Raw genomic sequence first — 25,015 nt, forward strand, 5'->3', positions numbered from 1 at the left:
AGTAGGTAATTAGTGAGTGTGATTGATCACTGCCAAGGAGGCTGGGTGGCTCAGGACAGGGTTTGGCAAGTTATTGGGTGTATCTGGGTGTCAACACCCAGCTCAGGTCGCCCCTGAAACTCTTCCTTCTCAGGCTGGAGGGAAGTGGGACCCAGTTCACTGGATCTGTCTTGTGCCAGGCACCTCCTTTGGTGGGGCTTGAGGCCACCAGCCTGGGTGAGTTTTATTCTTCCTTCTCCAAATTGAGTAATAGTCCTTCCTCTTATGTCTCTGAATTATTGACATGCTTTTAGGATAGGGCAGTGATTTAATTTAGTACCAGATAGGAAGCTAAAAGACTCAAATCTCAATCCTGCTCTATGCTGAGTGTCCTTAGGCAAAGTCACACCTTCTCTGAGAAACTAGAGTTTGAAAGTCCCTTTGCACCCTAAATTGAATCCAAAAGTCCTCAACTAATGGCTGAGACTCATTTACTTAGTCACATTGGGAGTTTCAAATGGCTCTCAGCCAGAAAGCAGCGGGCACTGAGAGCCCAAAAGGACTTGGGATGAAACCCACTTCACCACCCTGGGCTTCCTCCATCCTGGTGCCCAGAATGATGCATGGTAGAGTCAGGAGGCCAAGAGTCTGGCTGGGTGTGGAACAGCTGGTACCACACCCCTCCCATGCTGTGGGCCCAGAGTGAGCTGCTGGTGAAAGGCCCCACCCACACGAGAGCCCCTGCATGGGCAGTTTGTGCACCCATACAGGCTAGAGACAGGGGCCTCAGAAAGTGAGGCTTATCAGGTAGATGCCTGAGCTCCTCTCTCTTGATTTTGTATTCAGCTCTCTCCCAAACAGAGGGAAAGCTGGGTGGGAGAGGCTCTGAGGAGGCAGCCTTGTGAAGGTTCTTGATGCTAGAAACCAGAGACCTCTGTTCAAAGCTTGCTGTCATGAGATCCTACCTAGGTGGCCTTAGGCAAGCCAGGGGCCCTCTCTGTGGCTCAACTTTTCCTGCTATCATACAGGGGATAGTCATACGTCCCCTCCCTACTTTACAGGGGCGTTGCAGGATCGGAGGTGATGACAAATGTATGAGAAGCATGTTGAAAAATCCAACATGCCATGCAAATGTGAGGTATTATCAAATCTCTGACTTGAATTTCCTCCTCAGGGGGCTGGCCTTCCTAAGAACAAGGCAACATATATGCAAAAAACTGGCACACAGTAGGTGGGCAGGCTCTAGGAGCTGTCCCAGGCTTATGCCTTTGATCCTGCATCTCCTCCCCTCTGGAAGATCCAAAGTCCTCCCTGCCTATCTCTCTACTCCCTTTCCCCCTCCAGCTCTCTTCTTGACAACATCCAGTCACTCCCCAAAGTTCAGGCAGGTCAGGCTCCTGCTTCCTTTCCTTCATAGCTTTCTTGGCCTATCTGACATGAGTTGTTTGTTTTTGTGGTCAGGTCTGTCTTGCTGCCACTAAAATGCAACCTGCATGACATCGGGGATGACCTTCTTGTCTTGTTTGCCCAGGACAAGGCCTGGCACGTAGTAGTTCCTTGACAAATATTTGTTAAAATGAGGGATGGATGCCACCCCTATTTATCGGGTTTTTCCTCTCTTCTGTGTCCCTTTTTGGAAACTAATGGTTGATGGCAAAGGGACTAGTTGTGGAGCTAGATCCCCGGAGGCCTGGCTTTGTAACTCACTTGGCCAGTCCCCTGAAACAGGTCCCCGAACATCTCTGTTGCCTATTTCCTGGTCTGTAAAGTAGAGATAATAACACATGATGTATGTTGGGAGGCCCCGTGAGATAATGAGTGTGAAAGTCAAGGCAAGGGGTTATTACACTGTCTCTTTTTTTGGTTTTTGACATAGAACCTGTTCACAGATGGGAGGCTTAGGAAGGATGTTAATTTAAGGACCTCAGGCAGAGTCTCCCCTCTACTGTCATTTGGGGGTTCTGAGATGATGGTGGTCATGATGATGGTGATGATGATGGCTGTTATTTACTGAGTGATTATTCTGGCAGGCTCGAGGCTAAGCACATTTCTTACATTAATGCATTTAATTCTCCTAACAGCCCGTGAGATTAGCCCCTCTCTAAAGTAGCCAACCCTGGTGACTCCATCACATGACTGTGTTCTAATTTTCTTCACAGTGCTTATCACTGACTAAAATTAACTCATTTATCTCTTTGTTTATGGTCTGTCTTACCCAATTAAACTGCAAGTTCCATGGGAGCAGAGCCTTATCTGTCTTGTTCTTGGCTGATTCCCCCGGGGCCCAGGAGACTCCCTGACTGGGCACATGGAAGACACTCGATTGACCCATTTGACAGATGAGGAAGTAGGCTCAGAGGGGCGAATGCCTTACCCAAGGACACACAGCTGACTTGAGTCTGTCAGGTTATGACCCCGGTGCTATTTCTTCTCAAGATACTACAGGTTCTTCTGTGCTGTGCCCCTGGTGGAGATCTGACATCAAGAAGGCAACTCAGGGCTGTCTTCTTGCCATCCCCCTCACCCATTCCCCTTCCACTTCCTAGTAGCTCAGGAGTTCTGCCTTAGGGGCATCAACAGCAAGTTTGTGGAGCCCCTTGGGAAGGTGACTGAACAGGCTGAGGGTCGCTTAGTCTCCCCTCCTTATTCTGGCTCTGTCACCCATAAGTAGAGCTCAGTCCTTGGAACTCTTCATGTCTCTCACTCCCTGGGCCCTCAATCCTCAATTTCAGTGTTAAGAGAACAGGGTACCAGAAGTTCTTGGATTTCAGGCTTTGGAACATAAGTCAATGCTAATCTCATCTATAATCAAGACTTTCTGGAAGCCAAATGCTTTGTCTTGGGTCACGAAGTTGATTGGTAGCATGAGCAGGCATGAGACCAGGCCACTAAGGCTCCCAGTTCCTGGCCAGAAACTTCCAGGCATCTCACTTTCTTACTCATTCCCTCCTGCCTGGTGTGGGTGGAAAATCCCTGACTCTGTCAGTGGACCATTGGTTCAGTGTATTCCAGAGGAAGGGAATTTCCAGAATAAGACAGACACCCTGAAAGGAAACTAGTGTGGGGTAAAAAATATCTTAGAGTCCAGCAGGTAGGTCCAGGTTCAGGTTGAACTTCCAACACCTACAAGCTGAATGATGGTAAGTAGGTAATATTACCTGTTTGAGTCTCAATTTCCCCAATACCTGTCTCTCAGGGCTATGGCCCAGAATTGATGGCATAGTGCAGAAGAACAATTGGCAGGTGTCTGCCTATGGTAAACATGGAAGGTACCACAGCCGCTGTGTAGCAAGGACTCACGCTGAGGAATCCCGACAGGATGGATCCGAGACCCATGTAGGCGAGAAAAGCCTCCTGGATGAACAACAAACACTGGCCTTTTCTTCCTGATGGGACCTTATCATTGTCTTCTAAACTTTAATTTTTGAGTGGGGTAAGATATAACTAATAGCTCATCAAAGCTGATAATGGTCATTCCACCAGAGTCAGCAAATTGGGGCTCTAGGCCCAGATCTGCCACGGACTTGCAGGGTGACCATGTCTTAAGCCACTTCACAGCCCCTCATGTATTAAGCACCTGTTACATGCCAGGGTCAGCTCTAATCATTTTTTGTGTGGCAGTGCCCTCAATCCTCATAATCCTACATGGATCCTAATAAAAGACTCATTTTACAAATGAGGAACAGTGCAAAGCGCTGGGGATCCCAACTGACATGGAGGGAGGAGGTCCACCAGGCCTTTCCCGGCTTCTCCCATGACCCCTTGGTTGGGGAGTTTGCTTTCGCCTGGAGCTGGCAGGGGCTGGGGCCAACTACCCTGGGCCTGCTCTGTAAATTCTTCTAACCCCAGGCCCAGAAGGCAGCTAGGAGGGGCCTACTTCTCACTTTTCTGTCTTTAATGTCCTTGATTTATTGCAGCAGAAACTCGGGGAGTGCCTCCCTTTCCGCACCCTTAGAGCAGGAAGGTTTCTGTCATTTCTCTTTCCTGTGTGACAGCTCTCTCTCTCCCTCCCTCCCAGAGCCAATGTCCCGCACCCTGGGACCCAGGGAGGTGGGAGGCACTGTGCCCCAGATGAAGCCCCTGGGAGAGCTGCTGCCCACTGCCTGCCTGGGTGTGGTCTGGCTGCTGTTCCCACTCTGTCTGGAAAGGTAGGCCTGAGCTGCAGGCCACCCACTAGTCTGCCACAGTGCCTGAATTGCCACCCCTGAACTGTTTGCTGCTGGGGTAAGGATCTCCCTCTTGCATTACGGTGAAGCAGTGCAGCTCAGTGGAAGGCACACGGCTTTGGTACCAGACAAGCCTGGGTTTAAATCCTGGTTGTGTCATGGACTAGCTGAGTGGTCCTGGGCATGTTCTTATCCTCTCCAAGTCTCAGGCTTCCTCATCTGTAAACTGAAGCCAGTGATCCTTACCTCGTAGTGTTCTTCTAAGGAGCAGAGCTTAGGGATGGAAAGCGTTCAGACATATTATGGTAAATGGCAGCTGGCCTTGGTCCTGTGTCCCTAATGTGAGAGAGTAGGAGGCTCACTTAGGATGGGGCAGGAGGTTGCATCAGGCACCAGGAGACCAGTCAGTGCTCACTTCATCACTGGGGTTCTCTTCTCCCAGTCCAGCAGCTCCCAACTTCTCACCAACCATTCTCCTTCACACCCTCTTTGCTCTAAAATGAACACACTGAAACTTTCCCACCTCTGTGCCTTTGCTCACCATCAAGATCATGTTTTACACCAGTGATTCTCAAAGGGGGGGGGGGAGGTATCCCCAGACAACCAGCATCAACAATACCAGGGAACTTGTTAGAAGTGTAAATTCCCAGCTACCCCAGACTTACTGAATCAGAAACGCCAAGGGTACAGCCCAGAAATCTGTGTTTAAAAAACAAGCCTTCCAGGTCATTCTGATGCAGCTCAAGTTTGAGAACACCAGCCTGTAATACACCATCTTCCTGCTGGAGCTAGATTGCCCTTGGGGCCACTCACTAACCAGGAGCTTGAGCGATTCCCATAACCTCTCCGAGCTTCAGCTTCCTTGTCTCTAGAATAGGGACAATAATAGTACCTGCCTTACTTGGTTGTTGTGAGCATTAAGTGAGAGAATGCATGGAAGGTGCTTATTAGCTCAGCACCTAAAACACGGCCGATGCTCAGTAAAGATCAGATACTACTTTTAATCAGCATCACTCTTATTCTGGGTCGTGTCCCTATCCTGGTGGCCCCCCTTCACATTTCTGCATGATATAACAATCCCCAGTGCTGAGCACCCCCAGCTAAATGTCTGCTTCCTCCAAGGAGCCGCTCGGGATCTCTTTCCTTTGAGCCCATGCGGCTTGTCTCTTGGGCCACATGCCTTGAATTTGTCTGAGTTCTCAGCACGGGGCCCGGTCCTGCCTCCTCTGTGTGCCCTGCAGCCTCCTCCTCGCCTTCCAAGTTCCTGGCATCTGAGCAGCTGCTTGGGCCATCCACAGTCCATGTTGGTCAGAAAGGCCACTTCCCAAGATGGGGCTCTGCCCATAGGCTTCCTGGCCACACTCCCTAACTTGCAAGCATCGCCACCGGCCTTCTGTGTCTCTCACAGTCTGCAGGGGAACTTCTCATGCTGGGTTATCTGGAAATTTTGTTTGTCACGATTTCCTTTCCTTCTTATGCTAAGTTCCTTTGAATGAGTATCTACTGTGGATGCATTTTACTGAATCCTCTCTGCCTTGCAGGGTTGGGATTAGGGTCTTAGAGTCGTGGGTGAGGGAAGTGAGGCCCCAGGTAGAGACTGAAAGCATCTAGCTCCCAAGTTTGGGTATATTCTACTGTCCCATGCTGCCCAAAGGTGGTAGAAGAAGTGGTTTCAACTTTTCAAGGCTGATAACTCTGAATTCCTGGCCACTGGCCTGAGGCTGACCATTCATGGACCTGCCTCTTGACCTTCCCTACTTATCTTCCAGCTTCAGGTCTGTGCGATTGCTGAAGAATGACCCAGTCAACTTCCAGAAGTTCCCCTACACTAGCGAGGACGAGGCCTGGAAGACCTACCTGGAAAACCCCTTGACAGCTGCCACGAAGGCCATGATGAGGGTCAACGGGGACGATGACAGTGTTGCCGCCCTGAGCTTCCTCTATGACTACTACATGGTACATTTGCCCCCTCTGGGAGTGTCCCCCTCTGACAGAACGGTCGCCTTCATGCTCAGTCCTCATGGCCCAGCAGCCCATCCCCAGCCCAGTACCATGTTTCTTCTCTCCTCTGGGTCTTCACACATGCCATTCCCTCTGCCTGGCCCCCCCCCACCCCTCTCCCCTTGGCTAAGTTCCCCCCCTCAGCTCTGGGTTTCTGCTTCAAGGTTACCCCATTCATTCTGCTTTCTTGGGTCTCTCATTCTGTGCCCCCAGGTACCCTCAGGAACTACCATCATTATCCTTGACTCTGTCTTTAAAAACTTGTTTGCTGTGCATTTATTTCTTCATCTCCTGCATGACTGAGCTCTTGGAGGGCAGGAACCACGTGGTGGTCATCACTCAGTCCTTAGCACCCCATCCTGCTTGCCACATACTCAGTGCTTAGTGATTAAATGGATCAGTGCCTTGGCCACACATACTCCTCATCACAGCAGCACCCCCAACCTGCCATCTTTTTTCTGCCCCGTCCCTTAGGTCATCCCAGTTGCCCTGTCATCCCCACCCACCTATCCCAACCCCACCACCTAGAACATGCCTTCTGCTCTTGAATCATTTCCTTTTCTTCCCAAGGCCACTTTCACCTGGAAGCTCTCCTGCCACATCACCTCTCCCTCTCCGGAGTGTCTGACTATCCTTCCTACCCTTGCTGCCATTCTATGTAACCTAACACCTCCTGACAGACAGTCTCTATTGTTCTCTAATTGTTTCCAGGGCCTTGGCCTTGACTCTGGGGGACTATCAGCACCTGAGAACAGAAATTAGTCCTTCCCCTATCTGGTTGCCAGTGAGCAACCACAAGTACCTAACACAGTGACAGAGCCACCGACCCCTTCCCATGCCTGTGCCAGACATTGCTCATGGATTACAGCCTGCATTCTCACCGGGGTGCAGGAGGCTGAAGAATCTTTTTCCACTGCACTCCAGGCAGCCCCTACCCATCTGTCTGTACTGTCACATGACAGTACACTTTCTTGTTTTCCCTGGGCTGGGTGATTGCTCCAAGAGACTTTCCCAGATTTGAGAATGGGAAACATAAACAGCCAATTATTGAGATAACTGGCTTTGAACCTGAAGATTTAAAGCCACTTTGTAAATAAGCCCTCAAATTTACTGACCCAAGAAATATTTTATCTACCTTACCCTAAGGGAGAAGGCACTGCCTGTGTAAACTCACATGCCAAGGGTGGGAAGTGTGGTCCCAGATACGAAAAGACCCCAAATTTTCTTTCTGGCTTTGGTTCTCACCTTGGAGTGGTGCAGTTACCCTACCTTATTTCCTCCCCAGCAGGCTGATAGTGTGCTGGTAGCGTTTGGCCCAGGCCAATGGAAAAGAAATTTAAATTGACTGCCTCAGGTTGGAGACATGGTGGGAGCCAGAATCCTAGGCCTGGATTTAACCCCCAGCCTGGGATTTACAGCTTGAGGTTGGAGCATAATGTAAAATCTGGCACCATCTTCCTAGGCAAAGGGCCACTCCCAGGGCCAAGACGATGGGAACAGTTTCTGGAGGTGACACTTGTAGTGGTTTTAGTGAAATACAGCATCCTGGGGAGACATATCTGTCCCAACCCCTCACCCTTCACTTCAGAACATTATGGGTTCAGAGCAGCCCGGTGGGTAGTAAGGCAGAGAGCACGGAGTTGGGAGTTTGAGAACTGATCTGGCCAGATAGTGTTCTCCATGTGCTAGGTGCTGGTCTAAGCACTCACGACAATCTCTGGAGTTAGTGTTACTATTATTATCCTTGCTGTACAGATGAGGACAATGAGGTACAGAGAGGTTAGGGGACTTGCTCCAGGTCACACACCAGTATGTGGCATATCTGGGAATTGAAGCTAAGAAATCTGGATCCAGAGTCCATGCTCCTAACCGCTGAGACAACAGAGCCTCTCTGGGCCTCAATTTCCTCATCCATATAATGGAGATAACATTAGTAGCAATCACAGAGTGGTCTAGAGATTAAATTGGAGATTTAAGGGTGTGCCTGAGATTTGAGGGGTGCCCGGTGGCTCAATTGGTTAAGCATCCGACTCTTGAAATTGGCTCGGGTCATGATCTCAGGGTCGTGGGATTGAGCTCCACATCAGGTTCTACACTCATTAGGAAGTCTGCTGGAGATTTTCTCTCTCTCAAATAAATAAATCTTTTAAAAAAATAAAAAAAATAAAAACCAGGGAGCATTATTTTACCAATAAATCTTCACAATACTCTTGACATAGGTATTCTAATCCCCCACTTGCCATATGAAGACAATGAATTTCAGAAAGGTACAGTCATTGATTCAGAGTCACACAGCACTCTTAAGTGGTGAGGTTAGATCTTAGGGCAGATCTGCCCGACTCCAAATTCTGTGATGCCTAAGTGCTCATCTTGGGGTACTTCTTTCCACTCTCTAACTTGGGACTTAGACTAAATGCTGGTCTGCCAATTGGCAGGACCGGAAGGTTTTCTCCCAGGGACCAAGGTAGCTCCTCTGTCTGGCCAAGTCTGCTGGAGGGGGCTGATCTGTCCATAAATGCATAAATCCCTCTTTCCTCTCCACTCAGGGCCCCAAGGAGAAGCGGATCCTGTCCTCCTGCACTGGGGGCCGGAATGACCAAGGAAAGAGGTGAGGCTCGCCCTACCACCATCTCGGCCCCTTCCCTCATCCTCACCTTCACCTCTGGGCTCTGACCATTGGGCATAAAAGGCTCAGTGCCCAGGGCCCATGACTCTTAGGGGCCCGTGAAAGTGTTAGAATTTATCTTAAAGTCATAAGAAAACAATGAATATGATCCAACATGGATTACATCTATCTTTACACCAATGCAATTGTAAAAGGTGTTTTAAACTATTTTTTTATGGAGGAAGGAGCCTATGAAGGCAAGAGACTAGGGCCCACCAAGTCACAATGAGACCCTGCTACACTTGAATGGGTGCGCACACAGCACACCAATGAGGCCTGCAGGCCATGTGGGTTAGAATTTACTGAAAACAAACTTCAAAGCCATGGTCCAGGAAAAACCCCAAAGGCAGCTTTTCTGTCCAGACTCCAAAACACTCCTCCCTGCAGCCTCAAGGGGAGGGAGACCTGGCCTGGGGGAGGGGACAGACACCTGGCTTCCCATACTTCTTCCTCTGGCTCTCTGGGCCTCTGCCGGGCATTGGTGCCTTGAGGCACTAATGTTCCCCTCCTCCTAGCAGGCACCACAGGCCATGCTCAGGGCCAGATACACACTAGAGGGACCCTGCCCTTTCTCTGCTCTTCCCTCCCTGCCCCTCCCCACCTGCTAACCCTGTAGGGCCTCTCCTGGGAAACCTCCTGGGCTTATCTCTGCCTTCCAGAAAATCCAGACTGCTAAGGCAGGCATTCTGGCTCTTGCGGCGGGCCTAGGGCCCCTCCATGCTAGAAACAGTAGGGCTATGCGTGGGACTCTTCTGAAAACTAATTTTTTAAAATGTTAAGCTTTTCTGATTACAAAAGTAATACCTGTTTGTTATATAATACTCAAACTCTATAGAAATGTAGAAAGTAGAAAGTAAAACTTTCCTGTAGCTACTTCCCTGCCTGCTCCACCTTAACAGTTGGAGTGTATCCTTCTAGTCCTTTTTCTCAACATATATTAATGTACTGTGTTCACTATAATAACCATTAACCACCCCCAGACACACACACACACACACACACACACACACACACACTGTGGACGACTCAGTACAGTTGTTTTAGGATGGGGACCTTTGACTCTGGATAAGAAATAAATAAACTTTTAGTTTTTGAAATTACCAAGTACTATAAAAGACAAAGCATTTGTTTTTCCCCTCAACCTTGAGCCTATACCTTATTCCATTCTTGACACCCTCTCCCTGCCCATCCCCGAGACAAATTGGCCTGTTAATAGTAACGTGTCTTGCTTCATGCATGTTGGGAAGATCTAACATTTACATTGGATTAAAGGAGGTCAGTGTGTCAGCGTGATGGTCACCCTCCAATCCCACCAAGGACCCCCTTGCCCCTCAGAGAGAAGAGGTGCACTCACTCAGCCCTCCTCTCTCCCCAGGTACTACCATGGCATGGACTATGAGATGGACCTCGCTCCCCTTGAAAGCCCCACGCATCTTATGAAATTCCTGACAGAGAATGTGTCTGGAACCCCAGAGTACCCAGAGGGTCTCAAGAAGAATAACCTGATGAGTTTGGAGGGGACCATGCCCACTCCGGGCAAGGCAGCTCCCCTTGGCCCCAGCAAGCTGGAAGCTGGCTCTGTGGACAGCTACCTGCTACCCACCAGTGATATGTATGATAACAGCTCCCTCAACTCCTTGTTTGAGAGCATTCATGGGGTGCCACCCACACAGCGCTGGCAGCCTGACAGCACCTTCAAAGATGACCCACAGGAGGTGAGGGCCTGCACCCATACCCCTCACAGCTTCCCTGGATATGTGCATGCATGTACAGAAGGAGAGAAGACAGTGAGGAGGTCAGAGGTTTGGAATCCATGGGATGAAAAGTCCTAGAGCAGAGGCAGGTCTGCCATGTACTGTTGCCTTAGTTGTGTACTGCATAACCTACACCACTGTATGTGACAGCCATGGGATGAGGCCCTAGCAGGCTGAATGTGGCCATTTATTCTCTGAATTGTGTTTCTCTGCAGTCACTGCTCTTCCCAGACATCCTGAAAACGTCCCCAGAGCCCCCGTGTCCAGAGGACTATCCCAGCCCCAAGAGGTAATTCAGCCCTTCTGGAACCTTGGCCACTTAGATGGTAGACGGAGGCTACAGACAGAGCCTCACAGTGTCCCCACAGAGCAGGCATCATCAACAAATGAAAAGACAGGAGTGAAGTCATGTGAAAGGAGAGAGACTAATTTCTACATTTTTTTTTCTTGGGCTGTGACAGGGAGCTCAGAGCCTGTTAAAAAGCTGAGGTTCTGTGGCCCTTCTCCCCTATGGCTTTGTCACCCCTCAGGGGTCTCTCTGGTTTCCATGATTTGTCATTCAGCAGGATGGCTCAAGGAAACCATCAAATAGAAACTCCAAAAATGTGGAAATGGAGGTCCAGGGAGGTAGAATGATTTCCTGGAGTCACAGAGTGACTGCCAGCACAGCCTCAGGCTTCCTGCCCCGCTGCCCTCTGGGACTCCCCTGCCTCGGAGCACAGCCTCACTGTCCTCCCCTTCTCCTCCCTGCAGTGACTTTGAGTACACCCTGGGCTCCCCCAAAGCCATCCACATCAAGTCTGGGGAGTCGCCTATGGCCTATCTCAACAAGGGCCAGTTCTATCCCATCACTCTGCGGACCCCTGCAGGCGGCAAAGGCCTTGCCTTGTCCTCCAACAAGGTCAAGGTATGTTGTACCTGGAACAGCCGGGGATGGGGGTATAGTGGTGGGGCTGGCCCTGCCTGATGGAGACCCTAGGGAGTAGGGGGGCAGAGGCCCTGGACAAGGGCTCTGGGAAGCGACGGGGACTGCCTGGGCCTCTGCTGAGGCCGGGGTCATGGTGGCTGCTGTGCTTGCAGAGTGTGGTGATGGTTGTGTTCGACAATGAGAAAGTCCCAGCGGAGCAGCTGCGCTTTTGGAAGCACTGGCATTCCCGGCAACCCACCGCCAAGCAGCGTGTCATCGATGTGGGTAAGAGCCCCACCAGGCCCCAGCCCAGTCTCCCATGTGTCTCCCTGTCTCCCTGTCTCTTCCTTGTCTCTCTCTGTCTGTCTCTGTCTCTGTCTCTCTCTCTCTCTCTCTCTCTCTCACACACACACACACACACACACACACACACACACTCACACACGCCCCAATCAGGTCTTTTTGTCCCAGTCCTCTGTGATCTCTGCAGGATTTAGTTCTGACCCCAGCCACCCGCCTGGCCCCTGTCTCCAGGCCATACAGTGTGGGCTTTGCAGGGATTTGCATCTGTTGGCTGGAAGCAGTGGCCTCTTTTCTATGTTGCTTTGGGGTAAACAGTGCTCTAGAGACCCCAGCAGCATCCGATAAAAAGACCCCTGGGATGCTGGCCTGCTTGTCTCCATGGGGAGCTTAGCCAATTGAGACACAAATGCAAAAGACAACAGAGTGGCCCCAGTGATTTAGCAGGTTTGAAGGACAGCAGTTCTGCTTTGGGAGCTGGAACCCAGGGCTCTGTCAGCAGGTAGGGGACACAGGGAAGGGACACGGGTGCCATCTTATCCCTGTCCCAGGCCCTGGGATGTGTAGGAGTCACAGCCCATTCTTGGGCCTCCAGGTTCTGGCTCCATCACTCTTTTTCTGACAGTGTGACCTGTGTCGCTGCTGCTTTCTGAGCCTCAATTTCTTCGGCTGTCAAATGGAATGAGGCCAGCTGCCTTGCCTGCTTACAGGGCTGTTTCTTCGGTCTCAGAGTCACACATACTGGACAGCATGCTCTGAATCAGGGCGATCCGATGACTTGTCTGAGAGGCCACATAGCAAGTGGGTAGGAGCCTGTGTTCAGAGGCCAAAGCTGAGCTCCAGTCCATGCTGTACCTTTTTTTTTTTTTTAAAGCTGTGTGACCCCTGGCCAAGTGACCAGACCTCTCTGAGCTTCATTTTTTTTTTCATTTTGTAAGCTGAACAGTCAGTCATAGGGTCTTTGTGAGGATTAACTGGGGGCTCACCATCATGAAGTTCAGTAAATGGTGGCAGCTGTGCTATTTGCTCGGTAGCCGTCTGATAGCTCAGTCCTGGCATCACTGCCCTTGCTACTACCGTTACCACCACCACCACTGCTCTTACTCCTTCTATTACTGGGAGATCTCCTCAGTCACAATCCCGATGAAGACTCTAACCTTCACCCGAAACTGATGAGGGCCCTGGCCTACTTGTCAAAGTTAGGGATTCTCTGTGGGGTTTGGGCAAATCTGTTTCCCAGGCTGGATCTCAGTTTTCCCATCTGTAACCCAGGGCATAACAATCAGTTCCCCCTCCCAGATTGAAGCATGGTTCTTGTGGGAGAGGGCCCGAATCCCTGCGGAGAACCAGGCCCGGTTCCTGAATGCCTCCTCCCCAGCGTGTCCCCAAATCCCTCTCCTCCTGACTCTCCGTCTGGTCTCCTGTGCTTCCCAGCTGACTGCAAAGAAAACTTCAACACTGTGCAGCACATTGAGGAGGTGGCCTATAACGCGCTGTCCTTTGTGTGGAATGTCAACGAGGAGGCCAAGGTCAGTGCGTAGCTGGGTCCCTTGGATTTCCCCCGGTGCGGATCTGGGATTGTGGCAGCTCCCCTGATAAGAGCACCCATGGAGGAGGCAGGATAAGGAGTAGGGGAGAAGCACAGGCTTCCAGAAAGGCTAGGCCTATGTCCAGCGCTGTGACCTTGGACCAGTGCCTTGGCTGTAAAATTGGGGTGCAATTTATAGCACCGACTGAGAGGTTCACGTGAGGATCGTGTGAGTTAAGTAAAAGGTAGAGCACAGCCTGGCATAGCAGTGGTGGCTATTGTTATTAATCAGATCCACCCATTCACCGGATGGGAAAACCAAGCCTCACGCAAGGTCATACAGCCAGCCACCGATGACACCAGGTTTCCTGGCTTGCAGGCCAGTCAGTGTTGCAGGAGGAGTATTTGGAGTCTGGTAGAGGAGGCTGAAATCCCAGTCATCACTTCCTGCATCCAAAAGAAGGAAACAATAGTCTGTCTCCTGGGGTTGTGGTAAAGATTCCATGGGCTCATGTATGTCTCAGACATGGGCACAGTGCCAGACCCTTCCAAGAGGCCTGAAAGTGGAGCCTCTGGTGACTTGTTTTCATACCAGCCACTTAGTGCCTAAGGCCAACTTGCCATGTGCTTCTGGACCTCTCCATGCCTTGGTTTTCTGTTTGGAGAGCTGGTGTTGTGGAAGGGGCACTAGTCTGAGAGCCCCGGGCTGGGTGACCTTGGGCCTGTCCTTTGCCTCCTTGGGCCAGGCCTACCCTTTCAGACCAGGATTGGGCCCAGCTCCTGGCAAAGGCATTTCTGGCCTGGACAAACTGGGGAGCTAGACTCTGTCTCCCGGCTTGCCTCATGGAGCCGGAGCCATCTAGGCTGCCTGGAGAAAATAGAGCTGAAGGGGCTCTGAAAACACAAAGGGAGGCACAAAAGTGAGGGATTATTATTATTCAAACAGATGCCAGGGGCTGGAGGAGGAGCTGGGGCCCCCAGTGCAGGGAGGCGGGGAGAGTTTCGTAGGAAGGGAGAGGTGGGTTTCGGTTGGGATTTTCTCACAGCCCCTTAAGCCCCCGAGGCGTGGGTCTTTCTCAGGTGTGAGCAGGGTGGGAGCTGCATTAGGGCTGAGTTGGCTGAGGGGGAGGTATGTCTGGCATGCGCCTGGGGGCCTGGCCCCCACAGCCGAGGAAGGAAGGGGGTCTGCTCAGGCACCGCACCCCACCCCTACCTGTGCAGGTCAGGGTCATTTCCAAGGGAAATGTCCCAAAGAACGGTGGCCAGTCGGGAGTGGGGTCTGGCCCTGGCACCTCGTGGAGGAGTCAGTCAGGTAGACTCTCACCAGGTGAGCTTGCCAGGGAATCCCAGCTGAGACTCCGCCCAGACTGCCATCAGCTGGGCCGGGGCTTCAGGGTGAGACTCCAGCTGTCCCATCCCCACAGCAGGTCACTGCGTGCCAAGCCCACTAGGTGCTCCACGCACCCTCACAGCCACATGGGGTAGGTTTCATCATCCCCGTTTTGCAGATCAGGAAACAGAGGCTCCGTGAGGCTAAAGCGCTGGTCTAAAGCCACGTGGCTTCCCAGCCCGAGTCGGGGGCGCCCCCATGTCCGGGCCCACTCTGCACTGCCACCCTGCCTGCCTCCCTGTGGAAACCTCAGCGGGTCACACCTGCTTAGCGCCCGTTTCCTTGGCTGTAAAATGGGGGTGACAGGTCCAGTGATGGCTGGAGCTGGGGGTCGAGGGTGCCGAGGGCCAGGGTCTCACCCTTGTGGCTCGCAGCCAGCAGGAAGGCGGTCTTCCGGGCTGTGGCTCTCCACCTCCTCACTCTGAGTGGCAGACAAAGGAGGCTCCGGACTTGCATTAAAGCCGCGGAAGGACCCCCATCTCCCTGCCGGGGCCTTGAGCCTTTGGGCTGCCCTCGGCAACCTCGGCTCCAGCCTGCGTGGTGGCGATATAGGTGGGGCCGGGTGCCTTGGGGCGCAGCTCCGGGAGCGGGAGCGCAGCCCGCTGGGCGGCGGGAGGGTCGCAGGGCCGCAGGGCACCCCCGGGCCTGCTGTTCATCCAGCTCCGCTGCCGTCCCCAGGTGTTTATTGGTGTTAACTGCCTCAGCACAGACTTCTCCTCGCAGAAGGGGGTGAAGGGCGTCCCCCTGAACCTGCAGATCGACACCTATGACTGCGGCTCGGGCGCTGAGCACCTGGTGCACCGGGCCGTCTGTCAGATCAAGATCTTCTGTGACAAGGTAGCTGGGGAGGGGGGGACAGACCCTCCGCTGGGCCCCAGGAGGGAGCAGGGCGGCCCCCCCCCCGCCCTCCCCACCTGTGGGGCCTCCCCACCATGCAGTGCCTGTCCGTAGCTCTCTCTCCCTCTCCCTCTCCCTCTCCCCTCTCTCGCTCTCTTTCTCTCTCTCACGCTCTCACTCTCTCGCTCTCCCTCTCTTGCTCTCTCTTTTGCTCTTGCTCGCGCACTCTCTCTTTCTCTCTCTCTCTCCCTCTCTCTCTCTCTCTCTCTCTCTCTCTCTCGCTCTCTCGCTCTCGCTCTCTCGCTCTCCAAGCATCTTGCTCCCGTGAGCTGGTCATTGTGCGTCTGGGCCTCCAGGCGTATCCTCCTCCATCTCGGCACTGCCCTCTCCTCTCTGCCACCTTCGGAAGATCTACTTCTAGATCTCTCTGAATCTCTCTCCACCGTCTTTGTGTGTCTGCCTCATGTTTCTCTTCTTCTTCTCGTCCCTCTTCCCTGTGTCTCTGCCTGTGCCCCTCTCTCCACGTCTGTCTCTCTCTCATGGCCCATCTGACCTCAGACAGGGCCTGGGCAGGCTGGGCGCTGCTACTCCCTGTTTCCTGGTCTCAGGCTGGTGGGGAAGCAGCTCTAGAAGGCTGGCAGCCCCGGAAGGCTGGCCCATATATAAGACATAAGGCAGCCAGCCCCTGCCAAGACCCGTGGTGACCCCTTTCCCCCTCTTCCCCACAGGGAGCTGAAAGGAAAATGCGGGATGATGAGCGGAAGCAGTTCCGGAGGAAGGTCAAATGCCCAGACTCCAGCAGCAGTGGTCAGTGGAGACGGGCCAGGGGCTGGGCTGGCCTGGGACAACAGGGCAGAAGGAGATGACAGGGCGGAGGTTAGGGGCATGAACAGAGGGCCCCAGACGCAGTGCCTTCCTCCTCCCATCAGGCATCAAGGGCTGCCTGCTGTCGGGCTTCCGGGGCAATGAGACCACGTACCTGCGGCCTGAGGCTGACCTGGAGACGCCACCGGTGCTGTTCATCCCCCATGTGCACTTCTCCGGCCTGCAGCGTCCTGGAGCGGTGAGGGCCTTGGGCCGAGGAGGGTCTCGGGCCCCGGGTGGGGGCTGCTCCACGTGGGCTGGCCCGGAGCACCTGCCGCTCAGCTGCTACAGGCCGACAGAGCGTGTATAGGGCCCGACGTTTTTTTACATCAACATGAAAATGCTCTTATCGAATCCCATGGGATTAAAAAACGTACACATGTTCAGACAACGTTAGTGACCTTTTCTACTGTGAAGAGAAGGTGGTCGTGAAGAAATATTCATGCCTGGAGCGCACATGGAGGTTTCTGATGTCCAAGCCCCAAGTTAGATGGCGGCTGAATCAAAGCTGGTGGGCCGTGGTGGTCCCAGCAGCAATTGTGAGCGCCCACTTTGCGCCAGGCACTGTTCTCGATGCTTCCTGTGTACCACCTGCTCTCACCCTCCCTACCTCCCCACGAGGCGGAAACTCTCATTCCCCTGGATTTCTGAGGGGGGACATTGAAGCACAGAGACCAAACCACCCAGTAGGCGGCAGAGCTGGGGTTTGGACCCAGGCACCTTGACTTCAGAAGCCAACCGAGCTCGTCAACCATAGCTACACCACCTCTCAGGCTGGGAGCCATCCTTTGAGGTGGACTCTGCTGGCCCTCCACGTTCCAGATAAGGCCTCACAATAAGTCAGTGGGGGAATCAGGGTTCCAGAGCTTGTGTGGTCATTTGCTTCCACATTAAACAATTTAGTAGACTTTCCTTCCGATGAGGTCCTCCCCCGGCCCCCGTGTAGGTAGGAATGTTTGCAGAAATAGCTCCTGCTGTCCAGGATGTGCCCAGTGCAGAGACTTCAAACAGTAAGAGATTATGGAACGGACAGAGCAGCCAGTGCTGAGGTGGCCTGTGTTGGCCATCCTCCCTGAAGCGCTGCTGTGGCCCCATGGTCAGGTGGCTGCCTACCCCGGTGTCTCTCCCTGCCAGAGATGACTGCCCTCTTGGGATTAAGGGCCCTGTGCCCAGTCTGACAGCCGCTCTGTGGGGAAGAAGAGGGAGGCACACGAGGGTTTGCCCCTGGGAGCCTGGTTGGGGGATGGGGTCTGAATCCTGCCTTGGCCTCCCTGCCACGGTGTGCTGGCGTGGAGGGAGGGGGGCTCTCAGGCAGACCTGGTGGCCTCCGCTCATGAGACTGGTGATGACTGCACCGGGTGCAGAGTGCCGGGTGCACAGGAGGGTGCCAGAGAGGGCCCTGTCCCCTCCCCCGCTTCTCCCCGGGTGCATGGGCTCCCACTCCCCAGCTCGGGGCTGCAGGACGGTGTGCGGTCCTGGCCCTTCTGGGCGAGCTGGGGCTCCTGGAGTTTGCCGCATTTCCTCAGCCCCATCTGTGTTCCCTGAGGCCCTGACTCCTTCTACCTGGGCTGGATGCTGCCTTTTGGCTCAATCTTTCAGCTCACTTAAGAGGACTTAATGTGAGCAGAATGGGCTGGAAAGGCCCTGTAGCTGCTTCTCCCTGCCGTAAAGATTGTGCCCCCTCCCCCCAGAGAGCCTCCACAGTGGGGGGGCCCCCCTCATCTTCCTGCACATAATGGACAATGTCTTTCCTTTTTATTGCAGGCTGTGCCCTCGGCGGGTCAGAGCAGCTCCAGCAGGTACAGAGAGAAGCAGCTAAGGGCCCCTCACCCTCCACCCCCGCCCGGCCCCCTACAGCTTGTGCTGCCCCCCAAGCCAGGAACTGGGCAACTGGGTCCCGGGGAAGCAGCCATGAGACTCTGCCCCTAACCCCCCAGCTAGATTCCCGCTCCTTTCCCACTGAAACTGCCTGCAATTTTATGGGTTGGTTTTATGTGAAAAGTTGGCGAATCTCTGGCGGGACACATGCTTGTAAAAAGAGAAAGAAGCAGCCTTGGAGATGGTAGTGCAGATTTGGAGGACGTCTGGGGACGGTGTGCTGCAGGGCTGGACAGGGGGTCAGCACACAGCCCCTCGGGACTGCCTCCCAGACTCCAGGGGCCGGGCGAGGGGCCTGGTGCCTCTCGGCTCCTCAAGTCCTTCTCTCCCTCAGCCTAGAGATCTGTGTGAGGGGAGCATATCCCAGGGGGAGCGTGGCCTGAGGCAGTGATGAAAGGAAAAGCACTTAAGAAAGCTCGTTTGTTGTTGATCTCAGTGTCTTCCCCGGTAAACCAGGGATACTTTTCCTGAAGTGCTTTCACACCAAATGGGGTCCCTTATCCCCTCACCACAGCCCCCAGTGGGGTCAGGCAAGCAGGGGTTATTGCTCTACCTGAGGGACCAGGACCAGAGGCTCAGAGACGTGAAATGACTTGACCAAGCTCACACAGGGCTTATGTAGCGTCGGCAGGCCGGAACCTGAGTCTGCCCTACTCTGAACCCCACATCCCTGCCCCCTCTCCCCACCTCACATCCAAGTGGATTCTTTCTAAAAAGAATCGTGTTGATGGTGAAACAACAGTCTGCATTCACCAAGGCCCTACTGTGCGCCACATGCAGCTCTAAAAGCAGCTTGCGTGATCTCCTGCAGCCTCACCAGCTTTATGAAGTATTGTCATCATTACCTTACTGCCACCCCGTCTGATAGATGGGGACACTGAGGGACTAAGAGACTCACCCCAAGTCGCCTGGCTAGCGAGTGGGGTTTGAACCCAGGCAGTCCCAACTCCAGAACCTGCTGCTTCCCCTGCCATCCCGCTGCTTTGGGCCTGCCCTCATGGGACCTTCTGCACCTCTGGGGCCCCTTTGGACTCTGGGATCCCCCCGGGTTCCTTATGAGCCTCTCCCTGTCGCCCACCACCCCCAGGCTGCCTCTGAAGCGCACCTGCTCACCCTTCGCTGAAGAGTTTGAGCCTCTGCCCTCCAAAAAGGCCAAGGAAGATGATCTTCAGAGAGGTACCCTCACTCCTAGTTCATCCGCTCCCTGAGCCCACCGCGTAACCCCCAGCTCCCCGTGAGGCCTGCCCCAAAGCCTCAAACACCCATCCTGGCCCATGCAGCCAGGGCAGCACCCGTCCCAACAGAGGGCACAAGGGGCTGCTCCTCAGAGTGGGAGTGGGGCCAAGGCTGGAGGGTGGGGTGGGGGTCCACAGGGCACCCAGGGTGCTTGGAGAGATGTCCATGGAGCCAGTGGGCTTATGCCTCCTCTGGCAGAGGCAACGGGTTCGTTATTTTGGGCAAGCCCCCACCCCACCCCCATTCTCTACAACAGGTGGGAACAGAGTTGGGTTTCCATTCCTGGCTTTCTGGCTTTAACAGCCTAAATCTGTGACTTCCTGGGAGAGGGGGACATGCCCAAACCTCTGGGGGCTGCAGCTGATTATCAAGAAGAAACCAACCAACAGCTAAGATCAAAAGCTTCCAGCAACCTTGACCTGAGCCTTATACCACACTTGGTGTTTAAGACATCCTGTTCCTAGTTCCCCCACAACTCTGAAACAGAGGGTGGGGCCACCTCCATTTCCCATTTGGATAAAGTGAGGCTCAGTGATGGAAAACTACTTTCAAGGTCGCCTAGCTGGCAGGCGATAGAGCAGGGATTCCATCCTGCCCGAATGGGCACAGTCCGAGCAGGCCCGAGTGGGACCCGCAGAGCTGAGTGGTATTTCCCATCTGGGCACAGACCCTCAGCAAGGATTTGCCCTTTCTGCAGAAATTGATCTTCTGTTAAACATAATATTTTTGAAGCCTCCCCCACCCCCTGGGTGTTCCTGGGCTCCTTTGTCTTCCCCTTGCCGCTAAAAGCCACCCCTCTGCCTCTCAGTTCTGTTGTACGTGCGAAGGGAGACCGAGGAGGTGTTTGATGCCCTCATGTTGAAGACCCCGGACCTCAAGGGGCTGAGGAATGCGGTAAGAGGCTCTGTGGCCCACGCCCCCCACCCCGGCCAGACCCTGCTCTGCACTCCTGTCCCCTACTCCTCACCACACAGTTTTGACTTCCCGCAGGAAGGTACTGAGGAGGAATAGGCCGGAACCCTGGCTTTCCGATGGCCCACCTGTCCCACCCCATTGGGGGGGCACCCCCAGGCCTGGCTGGTGGGGGCGTGCCTCCGTGATGTTATCTCCCAGCCAGAGCCCTGGCTCCACCCTGGGAGTCACACACACCGTAAATCCTCCTTAATCTGATGGCTGCTGTCTGACAGGCCAGAGCTTTTTGTTGGCTTTGCAAACCTGTTTCTGTTTTAATGGGAATGAAACCCAAAAAGGCCAGGCCCCAGAGACACTCTTTTTTTCTTTTCCGGGGCGGGGGGGGGGCTCATTCCTCCAGCTCATGGTTGGCTGGGGGGCACTGGTGGCGGTGGCACAAAGTGGTGTTCGGGCAAGGAGACCTCCCCCAACCCCCCAAACTGCCAGAGAGTGGGTGAAACGACTCTGAATGAAACCCACAGCAGCTTTGTGGCTCAGCTAGAAACTGAGCAAACACAAGCCTCCGCCAGGGCCAGGGGGGCTTAAAGGTTGAACCAGCGGGACAGCCAGAAGGTTCCAAGATGGTGGGCTGGGGAAGAGAAAATGAACCCCGTAGTAACGCCAGCTACCAGTAAAGGCCCACTACAGGCCAGGCATTTTGTCAGGCGCGCTGCATTGCTAGCTCTCCGTAGTCTCTGAACAACCCCGAAAAGTGGCTACGATTATTATCTGTTCATTTCCATGAGAGAACAGCCTTCTCGCCATCAGGCAACCTGCCACAGCGGCTAAAGTAACAGAGCTGCAGTCCAGCCCAAGCTCTCTCCGCTCTGCTGTACCCTTCTGGTCCCTTCATGGATCATCTGCTCTGATTGATTGACACCAGCCATTAATGTCCCTCGAACATAGACTCGGAATCCTTGGGTTGGATAGACCTAAAAGGGTCCCCATCTGGTATTTGAGCTCTCTCCCCAGCAGCTCTTCCAAAGGGGTACCCGCTCTTGACTTGCCTACTTCCAGGGATGGAGAGCTCACCACCACACGGGGCAGCCCATGCTGTCTTCGTACAACTTATGTTTAGAAAGTTCCTAAGTCCTTCTTTAGGTTGAATTGAGATCTTCCTCCTGGTAGCTTCCAGCCATGTCGCCATCCAAGTAGAATAAGGACTTTCCTGCCTTGGAGGGATCTCTGTCAGGACAGAGAATAACCAAGCAGCTGAGCCTGATCCTCTTCCTAAAAGGCCTGAGAGGACCGCCTCAGCCTGAAGCCTTCGGTCTAAGGCTTGCTGCTGCTTCTAGGCGGCCAGTCACGCCAGACGGCACCCTCTGACTGAGCCTCTCACCAGGGCACAGACACAGGCTGGGCCTTCGCTTCATCTTCTCAGCTCCTGGGCTGAACCACGCTGCATGGACATCTTATGCTTGCTCCCATTTTACAAATGGGGACGCTGAGGCTCAGCGAAGTCAAGTGACTTGCTCAGAGTCTGCACTCCTGGTGGTGGAACTGGGGCAAGACTGAGTCTGTCTGCCCTAGAGGAAACTTCTGGCTGCCTGGGGAGAAGTGAGCTGGCTCTGGCTGTGTGAGCTCAGGCAGGCCACTCATGGACCTCCAAGTGGGGGTTCCTTGTCTGCAGAACGAACACCAGTGTTTTGGGATGTGACGGGGCAGGAAACCCGGGATCTGGCTGGGCCCTGGGTGCACGGTTTATATTCGTGGAGCTGGGCACCCTCAACCACCCGATGGGGTTAGTAATTCTTGCCTCAAAGGGGACAATATCTGGGTGATCCCCCTCACCGCAGGGCAGGAGCATCCAGTGCCCCCCTTCTAAGAGAATAGCACTGACTCTCTGTGGAGGTCTGCAGGCCGGGAACTACCCCGAATGCTTTTTATGGGCCAGTTTAGTCACTTCCAGCAGCCCTACGGGTAGGGGCGATGCCCATCTCTGCCTCTGGTTTTCCCAGAGTTGGCTGCTGGTGAGTGGGGGACCCTCAGCACTGGAACGATGTGGGGTCTGACTTGAGGCAGGGGTTGGAGGACCTGGTGGATGCTCTTTGGGATATTTTACACCCACTAAACGTGCTGTCCGTCAAGAGTTTGTCGTGATGCAGGAAGGCTTATAACATGCAACGTGAAGTAAAAAAAAAAAAAGTTATATAAAGCTATCTATGGGGAATATAAAAAATCTGCACCCATGGCCAAAAGATGGGAAAGAGGGCACCCAGATGTTTACCTCTTGGAAACAGGATTATGGACAATTGTATTTTTTTTCTTTGTATTTTTCCACAGTATGGACATATGTTACTTTTATAATCAGGAAATAAAAAGATTACAGTATAAGAGGCTGGAATAGGTCCAGTTTGGGCAGCAGACAACAAATCCCCTACTGTTCTCTTCCAGATCTCTGAGAAGTATGGGTTCCCTGAAGAGAACATTTACAAAGTCTACAAGAAATGTAAGCGGGGGTAAGTGCTCAGTACAGCTCTTCCTCCCACCCCCCCTCCTTGCCCATTCCCTCTAAAATCTTGGCTCAGGGAGCTCCCAGCGGGCTTGCTCTGCCCCCCATGGTGCCGAGCAGCATCTGTCCTTGGCTTTGTGGAGAGGGCGAGGGCTGTGGAATTGGCAAGGCCACCTGCCAACTGGGAAGAAAAGGAGTAGAAGACAGATGGAAGGGTCTTTAGAGATGGCAAGTGGAAGGCCAGTGCAGGCCCAAAGATCAGAAGGCCCAGGTCCAAGCCCCGGGCCACTGGATGGACAAGTCATTTGATGATAATGATGGTGATTGTGACTACCATTCACTCATCCGTCCACCATGTGTCAGATGTTGGGCTACACGTCTCCCACTTAACTCTCACAGCCACACCATGAGGTAGACACCATTACTCACACTTCACAGAGAGGGAAACTGAGGCTCAGAGGGGCTAAGCAATATTCAGGGGCAGGAGCAGCAGAGTAAAGGCAGGGAGGCAGAAGGGCCCAGCAATGCTGCAGCTACTGGCCGAGTCAGGGCCCAAGGAGGGAGTGGCTGGCAATGAGTCTGGAAAGGGTGCGGTGACTGGGTGTGGTTTTGAGGGAACCCAGCTAAGATGCTGCATAGGCCTTCACCGGTGGATCTGCATGAGGCAGGAGGGGCTGAAGCTTTATCTTCCAGAGGGCTGGGCAGTGTGGCACCTACTGTGGGCTGCTGGGGATTAGTGCTCAATACCACAGCACCCTTTGCTACCTGCCCAGGAGAGCCTGGGCAGGGGGGGGACAGGAGGCCACATGGTGACTGCCCCCAAACTCGGTCCCCCCCAGCTCAGAGACAATGAGCTGGGCATTCACAGAAGTCCCTGCCCAGTGTAAGGAATTGTCAGCACTATTCCCTGCCTGAAGGCCCCACTCCCAGCCCCCCGGCCTCCTAGCCCCCCACCGCAGCTCAGAGCCTGTCCTGCTGCTCTGGACAATGTAACTCCAGCACACTTACTCGTGGGCCCTGGAAGGTACTCAGACATCACCTCGTGGCTACTGTCTGTGGGCTTTCCTTTCTTTAGAAGGCTCTGCAACGCCAGGTAGGTTTTGCACCCAGGCTGAGGCCCCATTCAGTCAGGCCCAGGGGCTGGCCTCCCACGCTCCCTCCTCTTTGGTTCCCACCCAGTCTCCCACAGAAGGGCCGGGGGAGGGGGAAGCTGTACAGTCCTGTAGACCCTGGGAAAGGACCCGTTTGGTTTTGATTGTATGAGTGTCTAGGTTTTTGTGTGTGTGTTTTTTTTCTTCCAAGTTTCGGTTTCAAACTGGGGCTCACAAGCTCTCTGGAGCAGAATCCACCTCATGGCAGAGGGCAGGCTCTGCTTTGCCCAGACAGGCCCAGCCCCAGTTCCCCTGTGGACTAGTGCCCATGCCCCCCTGGCTGCAGCCCAGTCTGTGGCCAGCCTCCCTGACAGATCCCACCACAGGTTGGGCTGAGGGGCTGGGAGATTGTGTGTGTGTGTGTGTGTGTGTGTGTGTGTGTGTGTGTGTGTGAGAGAGAGAGAGAGAGAGAGAGAGAGAGAGAGAGATTGAAATTTGGGGGGGAGTGCATACAAGGATGCCCCAGCCCCACTGGCAAAGTTGCAGAGCTTTCCCTTAAGCCCCTACGGCTCTTTAAATCCTAATTTTAATAGCTCCCATGTGTGGAGCACTCACTATGTACCAGGTGCTGGACTAAATAAATGACTCCCAGGCATCACCTCATTGACCTTTGAGTTTGGTATGATTATCTGTATTTCTGTAGATGAGGAAACAGGCATTCAGAGTTGGTCCCAGGGTCACAACTAGTAACTAGCAGAAGGAATCCCAGCCTGCCTAAAGCCTGTGCATACACCCACTATTTTATCTTGCCTCCTGCTTCTTCCTCTAACCGCTAAGCAATGTGCAAATAAAGGCCTTTTATTTGCCTAGCCCCATGGCCCAGGCCATCACTCAGTAGCCCTTCGGAGGCACCCTATAGCTCATACACAGCCTGGACCATGAAGACCTCGGGCCTAGAATCAATCTGAGATACTTAAATGAGAAGAGTCCGCAAAAATACCTTTTGGGAGAGGAGA

The 25,015-nt window shown here is 53.6% G+C and overlaps 1 protein-coding gene across 2 annotated transcripts in view; it reads left to right on the forward strand.

Annotated features, from left to right (window-relative positions):
• GRHL3 (grainyhead like transcription factor 3) overlaps positions 1-25,015 on the forward strand; it is a 33,711-nt gene that overhangs the window by 5,900 nt on the left and 2,796 nt on the right. For both annotated transcript variants that reach the window (XM_055332127.1, XM_055332126.1), the window contains exons 2-15: positions 5,915-6,101; positions 8,693-8,754; positions 10,187-10,526; positions 10,781-10,854; positions 11,319-11,472; positions 11,646-11,757; positions 13,207-13,301; positions 15,369-15,527; positions 16,256-16,334; positions 16,457-16,590; positions 18,156-18,190; positions 19,357-19,445; positions 20,314-20,399; positions 22,851-22,915. In XM_055332127.1, coding sequence (XP_055188102.1) covers positions 5,915-6,101; positions 8,693-8,754; positions 10,187-10,526; positions 10,781-10,854; positions 11,319-11,472; positions 11,646-11,757; positions 13,207-13,301; positions 15,369-15,527; positions 16,256-16,334; positions 16,457-16,590; positions 18,156-18,190; positions 19,357-19,445; positions 20,314-20,399; positions 22,851-22,915 — 1,671 coding nt within the window. The remainder of the gene's footprint in view (positions 1-5,914; positions 6,102-8,692; positions 8,755-10,186; positions 10,527-10,780; positions 10,855-11,318; positions 11,473-11,645; positions 11,758-13,206; positions 13,302-15,368; positions 15,528-16,255; positions 16,335-16,456; positions 16,591-18,155; positions 18,191-19,356; positions 19,446-20,313; positions 20,400-22,850; positions 22,916-25,015) is intronic.

Source organism: Nyctereutes procyonoides, unplaced genomic scaffold (genome assembly GCF_905146905.1).
Source record: "Nyctereutes procyonoides isolate TBG_1078 unplaced genomic scaffold, NYPRO_anot_genome, whole genome shotgun sequence".
In the NCBI taxonomy this organism is placed as follows: Eukaryota; Metazoa; Chordata; class Mammalia; order Carnivora; family Canidae; genus Nyctereutes; species Nyctereutes procyonoides.